Source organism: Frankliniella occidentalis, unplaced genomic scaffold (assembly GCF_000697945.3).
Source record: "Frankliniella occidentalis isolate FOCC.00 unplaced genomic scaffold, Focc_3.1 Scaffold137, whole genome shotgun sequence".
Classification (NCBI taxonomy): Eukaryota; Metazoa; Arthropoda; class Insecta; order Thysanoptera; family Thripidae; genus Frankliniella; species Frankliniella occidentalis.
Genome location: NW_026267264.1, coordinates 148122 through 158025, shown reverse-complemented (window position 1 = coordinate 158025; position 9904 = coordinate 148122). Strand labels below are relative to the sequence as shown.

Here is a 9904-nt window from a genome sequence, read left to right as displayed (position 1 = left end):
GCAAGAAAGAGGCAAGACGCCGAGGGAACGGGCGGTCCTCTGCGGGGAAATTGGAGGATGTTCAGCTACAAACTCATTTCCTCGGGCACGTGGCGTGGCGGGGCGCGGCGGGGGCGGCGGAGGGAGACTAGTCTCCCCGTGAAGGGTGGGTTGGGGAGCTGAAAAATGTCACCTGCTTGTGCCAGCGATGGCGTCGCTCCTGGAAGATACCCCCCTCCCTCCACCCGCCCTCATCCCGAGCCCCAGGCCGTCTCCCCTACCAATGACGCGTCAGTTGCTGCGAAAAGCGTCGCAGATGAGATTTATAGATTTGTCCTCTTGTGGCGTCCCACTCGAAACGAGACTTCCCTTCTCCCTCCTCGCCCTGAAGAGGCGTGTGCTATCAGCCGTGACGAGGAGGCATCGCTCGCAGGCGCAGCAGGGAGGCGACTTCTCACAAGACGACACGGGCGGCACGGCGGCCGGGGGACAGGCAGGGCCCGGCAGGGCAGGCCGGCCGACGGAGCAGCAGCTCGCCAGTCCCGGTGCTCGAGGCCCAGCAAGTGGCCCTCTCGACCCCTCAGTCTCGTCCCGCAGCCGGCCCCGCACGCCACGGCAGCATCGGGGTTAACGCGACAGGAGGGCGTGCCCCCGGCCCCGGCCCGACCGGCTGGCTGGCTGTTCTCCAAGGCTCGCTCGCCGTCTTCCAGGGCTCGATTTGAAATCATTCCCTGCGACCCTTGCGAGTTCGCCCCTGATTGGATCTGGAGTGGCTGGGGCCAATAAGGGGGTAGACCCTGCAAAACTTGAACGGGTGGGAGTGACTCAAGTCCGTGCTTCGTTTAGGTTATGAAATGATCTTGTCAAACGACAGGACTGGGCAAGCTCAAGGTGCGCGCAAAATTTCCGCCTTGGAGAGAGTGCGATTTAGTTTTCAAGTGTGCCAATACATACCCTTGCTATTGATGCCCCAGGCCAGGACGTGGACTTCTGGGTGGCAATCTCGCTATGTCCGCGGATACGGAAAGGACAAACAAATGACGACAGCCGTCTGAACAGAACGACAACAAGGACCCAAGTTTGGTCTATTTTGATCTGCTTGAATGAGGTTTTTGTACAGAGAAGATGACTGAGGGCGACTATATGACTCGTTTCAAAATGTAAACAAACAAAAGACCATTTGGTGCACTCACATTTAGAGGACGCAGTACCACACAACATACTTTCTTTTTGTTTTTGTGCGATGCGTCGCGGACCGCGCACGAGGGCGCGGGGGTTGGTGCAGGTGGCGCTCCCGTCCGCGTCTGTTGCGCAAATCACGCTGCGTCGCTGCATCACAGACTTGGAGGACAAGGGACAAGGCTTGCGACGAATCTGGAGCAACGCGTGCCACCCTGCCACCCTTGTATGCAAGCCACCAACATGGAGATGATGGAGACGCACCCGGGTGACCAAATCGAGAAGAACATGGAATACATAAATTCCTTCGGCTACAAGATTGTTCAAAATATGGCCTCTGAGCGAAAACTGCCGGCCAATCTGAAGGTAAGGGTGGCTTTGAAACCCTTCTATTTTTTTCGCGCCTGGCCGCCCATTTTCAGCCACTCTTTTAAGCTCAGCAGATTTTTCAGAGATTATTCGTAAATCTACGCTGTAATATATCAGTGTCATCGCTTTGAGCAAATCGGGCTTCTTACCTCACATACCCTTTAACCTCTAAAAATCGGTTACGCCCCCTTACCATTTCGGGGCGTACTTCACTCCCACGGTTTATTGAAGTGGATTTGTTGTGCTGTGTAATTTTGTCACGCGTCGTGTCGATGTAGGCCCCTTGCTCGTTGTCACTCCTCAACAGCCTATCAAGCATCTTATGTATCGATATCATTTATAGGTGGGGATGCGGGGGTGCTCTCGTTGCGCAACAGGTCGCGGGTGTTTATTAAATCTTATGACTCTTTTCTCACTCCTTGTTAGTCTATAACCCTTTAATTAAGGGTTAGACCTCTTATGAGATATATATTTTTAGAACCCATTTTTGGTGAAAGGGTTATGTCGCCGATACGGATTTTCGTCATTGGCCGCGAATGCCGCTGAACCTGAACCATGGGGTGGGGTGAGGGCAGTGGGGAAGCATTTGCACACCCCAATGTACAGAACAAACCAAACTGATCAATAATCGAGGTGTTGGTGATACCTCAAACTTTCAGATTTGTGCACTACCTACCTTTTATTTTACCTTACCAATTACTTGTAAGGGATTAGTATAATCATCTAAGAAATATGCTATTTCTTAGAAAAGATAAATCAGTCTTTTTATTAGACAGTCCCCAAGACTCAACCAGAAGGAAACGTGTTTTTTTCTATCGAAAGCCTGTGATAATCTGAATACAAGTCGACGAAGAAATGTATTGCTGATTACAAATAACAATCAAGCATTTAAAATTATCAATTCTTTTGATTTGAGTTACTTACGTTTTCTATGTGAAAATAAACTGTAGTTCTATCCTCCTGTCTGAAATGAACTAAAACTAATTGCAATGTCTTTTAGTAGAACGAACTTATTCAATGTAACGTTTCATACTATATTTCCCTCAAGTTAATCTCCAGCAATGTGACATTGTATAACATGTGAAAAAGTCACACACTCAATTTATTTATTTTATTTATTTTGTCCTCAACTTCTATGTTTTATTTTTCAGAAACTTGAGATGGCAAGACTGATCGCCCTGCACAACGCTGGTGCCAGAGTCGAGCTGAACAATTTGCTGAGTGATTTGAAGGAGACGCGGAGCAGAACGAGGCGCTTGGCGTTGACGCACGCGGCATCGACCCCCATGCCGGGCTACGGCACGACCACAGCCGAGGCCGACTCGGCTTCCGCCAGTCCGGACCAGGAAGATGACGATGACGAATATGCGGTAAGGAGGTCTAAAAAGTAATTGGTAACTACGTACTACCTCTCGAACACGACTATGACCACCCCTCCGGGGGAAAGCGGAGTGTGGAGGGGGAGCCAGACTAGAGGGGAATCCCCGTGCGCCTTTGGTCCGGCTATACCCCGCGCCGAGAGCGTGGGGTATATGGACACCAGCTTGAGGACGACCTGTGCGAGAGAGCTCGAAACATGTTAGATCAATTTGTGTCTTTTGAATTAGTTTGACGAGGACGACGATGACGACTTCATCGACAAAGCCAAGAAGGCATCGCGGCTGCCCCGCAGTGGCCCAGCGCAACCACGCACCACTGCAGTGCGGCGCAGCAGCCACGGCTACGACGTGGCGAGTCCGAGCCCGCCGCCTACATCGGCCGTGAATCAGGCTCAAGGCATGGTTCCTGGGGTCATGCCGTCCGGTCACCTTGCTAACACTGGAGGTCCGGGACTTCCAGGACCCTCAGCACTCGGAGGACCCCCAGGACTGACAGGACCTTCAGGACTTGCAGGACCTGCAGGCCTTGCAGGGTCTGAAGGACACATAGTGGGCCACCTCGGGACGCAAGCGATGCAAGGGCCGGAGGATGCTCCCAAGCCAAGGAAGCCCACTTACAGGCGGCCGTCGGCTGGCTCAAGTGGCCTTGGAGCAGCCAACAAGAGAGTTAGTAAAGGTGGCAGAGTTATCAAACCTCGCCGCGATGGAAGTTTTGTGTACCCCAAGGTGTGAGAACCTTAATGCTTTTCAAAGCATCAGTTAAAATTTTCTGTTCTTTGTTAATGCATGTGGAAGTTTTATCACTCTCTATTTCAGATGACTCATCTTCAAAATTCATTGCCATACCAGTCAGTTCATGCACCCTCTCCTGGATTCAGTCAGAGTGTACCAGGGGAAACTACCAGTTACGATACGCCCCATGTTCCTCCAGCAGCGAGTGGCTTCAGAGCACCTCCACCTTATACCCCTGCTGTGCCCATTGGATCGTCACTGGCCAGCTCAGCTAGCTTGAAGCCATGGTCCGCTTCAGGAGGAGTCCCCCAACAGGCTCTTCCAAGCCCACATTCCTCAACTAATCTTTACCCAAGAAATAGTATTCCAGCAGGACCCATTGGAAAGCTGGGGGTGCATAGCCAACCATCACCATATTCACCTGTTCTGCCAGGTATAGTTTAGGGGAATTGGATTTTTTTCTTGAATTATTTTGTAGATAGCTGGTTTTCCACGCATCGGTAGCTATTTTTCTTCCCTAAGTTAATTATGTCTCACTAAATGTGTCCTTTTCAAAGGGTTTGCAAAGGCAGCTCAGATACAGTGTCCACCTAGACCAACTCAAAACGCTCAGAGGAATGTATATAATAGTTATCCAACTATGATGCAGAATTCAGAGTATAAAACAAACAATATTGTTAATCCATCATTGGCATACCCTCCTAGTCATTTTCAGAAAGGGTCTGATTTTTCATATCTGCCAAACCAAGATATTCCAAGTTCCAGACTTGTGGGTATTGAATCTGCTCAAAGAAATTCTGCAAACACATATCCTCCATCTCAACCAGTTGGTCCCTTTGAGGTTCGTACTTAATCTTTGTAACTAAAGCATTGTTTCTTATTTCTCTCCCAAAACTAAAATTAATTACCTAAATGTAGAATGCTGTCTCTGTGTAAATCATCTAATCTTCTCTTATTTTGCAGTCCAATAGCGAGACATACAGGCAGATGTCTAGCCCATATCCGCGGTCCCATATTGGTCCAGAAACTATGATTCATTCTCAAGTGGTAAAACCGATTCCTCTTCCTTTACCTGTTATGCCTACAAGGGTGAGAATTTTGCATAAATTTTGCATTTTCTGGACTGTATTAATTAAAAACTTTTCAAATTATTTCTTTGATACTTAATAGGAGTGTCCCCCAAGTGGTTATATTTCTGGAAATTTGGAGTATCTCTTCAATCTGAAATCAGAACACCTACAAATGCCACTTCAGCTAAGCCCGTACTGGAAGCCTGCTAAGACAAATTGTGTCAGTTCATACAATACTCCTATCTGCTTCACAGGGTATTTCAAAATTCTTTTATTGATGGTTTTGGGTCTATGAATGCAAATAGGTGTATTTACTCTACTGACGAATTTCTTTTGATTTGCAGTTCTAGTCCTGGTTTGTACCAAGAGGCATCACATACCATACCCCATCCACTTATTACATCTGGGCCTTGTTATGAGGACAGCCCTTTCCAGCCCCTATTGAGGACCAATATTGGACTTCCTCAACCTCCATCATATGACTACCCTACTAACTTAAACTTTGAAGTACCTTCCATTAATTTTCAGGCTCATAATCAGCCAAAGCAGTATTTTTCTGAGTCTCAGATTCCAAATCATGTACCAACCCAGTATGAGATGCCACAACATATGTCAACAACTTATCAAGAACCATTTCAGTATCAACAATCTCCTTTGAGTTCCAACATAGAACAGTACTCCTCTCATCCAATTCATGGGAGTTATCAAGAGCAGAATTCTTGGGCATTGTCAGAACAAGTGACTCAAACTTGGACACATGACAGAGATGATCCTAAATATAGGCCTTCAGTGCAGCTTCATCAGCATGAATTAATGCGAAGGCCACATAAGCAGGTGCAGCATCCTATGCAATCAAAACAGACTGTTCAAAGGAAGAAACAAACTCAACCCTATGGTTACCCTCAACAGACTGCCCGTCAAGGAAATGCACATATTCAGGAGAAAAGAGGCACATATCAAACCAATCATCAAAGCCAACCCCTTGCATCTATTGGTAAGCAAGACATTGAGAAGTCTGCTGGTGGATATGTTCTCAATCAGCAAAATGAAGCACAGAAGCAGCGGAGGAACTTATCCACGTTTCAGCAATCAACTGAACAAAATATTCAAAGTTATAACCAGCCCTCACAACAGAAACCATCTCCTATTGTTCCTCAAACCGCTCTCTTTCCAGGGCAAGGTCCACCTCTCAAGAAGCCTTGTTACCAATCAAGCAAAACTACTCTACAAGATTCAGCTGTTTCACCTCAGCCTTGTAAACTGTCATCTCCTAAACAAATTGTTCAGAAGCCTTGTTTGTCTGCTTCCACAACAACAGAAAGGCCTCAGCTTCCTTTCTCTGAATTCCGCGGTCAAAACAATCAGCTTTCTTTACCACTCATTTATGACTACCTCACATCTGCTGAAAAGCAGGTTTGTCTTAATTTATCTCTCAGTTGTTTTAGTTTTCACTGTTTTTATTTTCTTTACATTTACATAGTATGTTCATTCTTTACTTAATCTCATTGTTTTTAATCTTTAGATGGTACCTTCACCGAAAGAGAGTCAGAACAATTTTACTGATTCGTCCACCAGCTATGATCTGAATGGTAACATATCTTCATCTTTTATTGAGGATGTTTTACCTACTTTAAGCCAACATGCCTTAAATTCCAAAATACAGGTGTGGTATATTTGAAGTAATTATTTTATCTTTAATTTGAAATGGCTACAGAGTGATTTATTTCTCATGTTTTCTTTAGGACTTGGTATATCAACACAGAGCAGATGAACTTGAGACCAGTGCTCATTCCACTGTAAGTGAAAATTACAGTGATCAGAGAATATGTCAGTCATTACAGGTGCATACTGTTTCATCTCTGCCATCTAAGTCCAAAATGTCGAATGTTTCTCCTGATAGTAGCGAACAAGAACCACAACCAATTGAAATGAGTTCTATTGGTCTTCACTTTGAAGCAGACAAATCTGACAAGCAAGTTTATGCTGAACTTAGCCCTCTCAAAGTAGATGTAAATGATAACAATTTTGGAAGCTCTACTTATGCTCAGCTTGTTCCTGTACCATTTGAGAGTAACCATGTGGAAGAATGTGGAAGCCAAGCACATCAAATAGCAAATGTTGAGCAATCCTTACATCCAGAGGCTTTCAAGGAGGGCATTGCACTTTCTGGGACGAAAAAAATTGACACAACTCTTGAGAAGGTAATGAAAACGGATGGAAACTCAAAGCAAGTGGTATTCTTATGCAGTGATGGAACAGGAGAGCTTGAGTATATGACTCTTGATGTGACTCAGGAAGACACTATGGATACATCAGTTGGAAGTTTACCAGGAACTATTCCTGCCTCGCCATGCACATCAGATGTTGGAGAGCTCAATCTGCTAGATTCAATAGAGGAAAATGGAAAACATTCCACCCAATTTTTAAGCAATGGATCTAGTCATATCAGTCAGGTTAGTACAATCCCGGTGACCCATAGTGATTTGTCTACTGAAACTGCTTCCAGTATAAGTGACTACTTGAGCACCAATTCCCCTCCCCAAGTTACATCTGATGCTGACTATTTAAGTACCAAGAGTGAACTGGTGATTAACACAGAAAACATACTTTCAACTGACAGTCCTGATCCTATGACAACAAATAGTAATTATTTTAGTGCTGAACAAGTTCCTATGGTAGCACACAAATCTATTGGTATGTCTAATGATGCCATGGAAGTATTGCCTCTAGGAGGTGAGATACATTTGGCTGATAACACCAGTGCAGTACAGCTTCCTATCAGTCCGAACGGGAATGATAATGTTGTGCCATCAGTTAGTGAACCTCTCATGCAAACCAAGAATTCTGAAATGCAACATGAAGTTCCGTCCATTTTGAGGGAAGCTACAGGCTCGTCAGGAGAGAGTGGTAGTTTAAGGAATGTGCCCTCTGGAAGTGAATTTTTGGAGTGTAGCAAAATTAATACTGAGGGCAGCGGAGCCAATGAAACTAGTGGAAAGGTATTACAAGTTGAAGATGGAACTGAGATAGCCTCTACCAGTATAATCCCAGACGTCCCAGAATTACTGAAAATCATGAAGACGGAGACAATTGATATAATTGAAAATAAAGAATACTTAGAAAATTATGCAACAGCTGAACCTCAAAGTGATGATCAAATGAATGTACTTACTGAGCAACCACTTGATTTAAATGCTGATTGTAGTAACATTGCATCTGATTGTGCTCAAAACCTTAAAAAGGGATCAGGTCAAGAAAAGAAGGATGAACCAGTAAATTTGACCAAAGATCAATCAAGTAATCTGTCAGTAGAGACAGAGATCAATAATCTTCCTCTGGGAGAAGAAAATAGTACAACCACATGTGCAACCAGTACTGATAGTAGTGAAGAAAACATTAGCATAACATCAAAATCAACTGATGTAAATATGAATGTGATTAGGGAAGGATCTGATAATGCTGTGGTTCTTGAAATGGTAAGTCTCACTACTAACTTTGTCCATTTAAAAATATAGTCATTATGGCTAGGAAATTTAAATGCTGTCATTGTTGTATAGGATTCTTGCTCAGCTAGTCCATTGCTTCGTGGCAAATCAGCTGGCAAAACCTATCCTGGCAAACAAGTACGGCAACCAGTTCGTTGCTCTCCTAGGACTTCTGGAAGACCTAGTCCCAGTTATGCTTTTCCAACAACTAATTTTCCTCTTCGCTTGGAGTCTCCAGCCAGAGTAAATCAGTACTTCTTTGGCTTAATTAAAAACTATTTTTCATATGCTTTTAACTGTTTAGTTAAAACATTGATTTCTTGCTGTTGCAGGGCCGTAAACCCTGTCCAAATGAGGAGAATGGCTGTCCCATTGAATTACCATCTGCCCAGTTATCTAGTCACCACTTGGTTTGTGAATACACCTCTATTGAATGCCCTGCAATTGGCTGTGAGTGGAATTGCATTACCAAAAAGTTATGCACCCACATTCGAGAGGTTTGTGTCGACTACCTTGGCATTTATCTAATCTGAAATATTTTGCCCCACGATTTGATAATTTTTCTGTGTGCAGACTCATCGGTCAGCTATAGGTGCTGGAACAGATTCCAGGCATACAGTGTCAGTGCATCAAATACATCAACAACAACGTCTAACTTTTTTAAGAGAAGTTTCAAGAAAGTTGTTTGTAGTTTGCATTCATGCATATGGAAATGACATATACGCATCAATTCAGGTCCTAAAAATTATTTAAAAATTTGCTGTGTTGTCTGTAATTTTGTGACCAACTAAAGTTTTAATTTTTACAGTATATTGCATCAGGCCGTGCTGAAAAACCAATATCTGCAACTGGCACTCTGGAAGTTATTGACTTTGTTGGCACACCTCATGCATGGAGAGGAATGATTGGTCCAATCCAACAAGGTCTCAAATTTTTACGAGATAGTGGAAATTGTTTACAGGTATTTTCCACCTCACAAACTTTGACGTCCTATTGCAGTGCCTTCTGCTTTTCAGTTTTGGAGCTGTTTGGGGGAACTGTAAAGGTTTGCAGTAATTTCGTGTTTGAGAGGAACTTATTTGTTGCAGGTAACTTCTCAGTGTTTAGGTGCCATACCTGACAGCACCATTACATTTCACACTAATATCAGAGTAAACCATGCCCAACATGCAGCAGCATCAGCATCATCTAGCAACAGTGACCCTCTCTCTTAATATATATTTAGTTATGTAAATCAAAGACAATATTTTTCGTTTATTTATTTTCATTAGTGTTATTTATGAGTTCTCTACTTCTACAGATTAAACTGTTAGTTATTTCTGTAAGTCAACATCTATCGCATTAAGCTCCCAGCCAGCCTGAATCATATTGTCATGGGGTAACGCTCCGGCAGGGGGTAGAGCCGGTCGCTCCCTGGTTTGCGCTGACGGCAACGCCACCTGTCGTGGGGTAGCGCCACTTCGCTTGCGCCCTGCAGACTCCGTCCAGTAGCGTCGACTGAAAGAGTACTGTTGCGACTGAACCAATTTAACGCTACAACTGGTTACCACGTAATCCACAGACATTCCAGAGGAGCAGCCAGATGAAAATAGCGCTCACTTCAGTACTGTAGTGTGTTCCAGCAGCGGCCGGATAAGACGAGGCCACATGAAGGTGCCTCTTGGTCGAGCCTTAAGCCCCACCACATGAGCCACCCATAGCGGCAAAAAGC

General features: G+C 44.6%; 2 protein-coding genes across 6 annotated transcripts in view; one reads left to right on the top strand and one right to left on the bottom strand.

The window, feature by feature from the left end:
* The window catches only part of LOC113209284 (Kv channel-interacting protein 4-like), a 234646-nt gene that overhangs the window by 122423 nt on the left and 102319 nt on the right, over positions 1 to 9904 (bottom strand). The window contains exon 1 of one of the 4 annotated variants that reach the window (XM_052270765.1): positions 1173 to 1230. The exons of 2 other annotated variants lie outside the window; for them this stretch is intronic. The gene's annotated coding sequence lies outside the window, so the exon portion shown is untranslated. Of the gene's footprint in view, positions 1 to 933; positions 996 to 1172; positions 1231 to 9904 lie in introns of those variants that run through there. One more of the 4 variants, XM_052270767.1, reaches the window with a different exon arrangement.
* On the top strand, positions 1334 to 9518 carry LOC113210142 (uncharacterized). 2 transcript variants are annotated; one of them, XM_052270759.1, is made up of 16 exons: positions 1334 to 1524; positions 2679 to 2897; positions 3135 to 3632; positions 3723 to 4071; positions 4196 to 4479; positions 4602 to 4727; positions 4809 to 4963; positions 5053 to 5702; positions 5883 to 6121; positions 6231 to 6371; positions 6451 to 8184; positions 8266 to 8436; positions 8526 to 8690; positions 8767 to 8928; positions 9002 to 9154; positions 9282 to 9518. In XM_052270759.1, the coding sequence occupies exons 1-16, from the start codon at positions 1387 to 1389 to the stop codon at positions 9405 to 9407; spliced, it is 5310 nt and encodes a 1769-aa protein (XP_052126719.1). In that variant the 5' UTR covers positions 1334 to 1386; the 3' UTR covers positions 9408 to 9518. The 2 variants fall into 2 exon arrangements, with proteins under 2 accessions (XP_052126719.1, XP_026283775.2); XM_026427990.2 differs by having other exon boundaries at positions 5053 to 6121.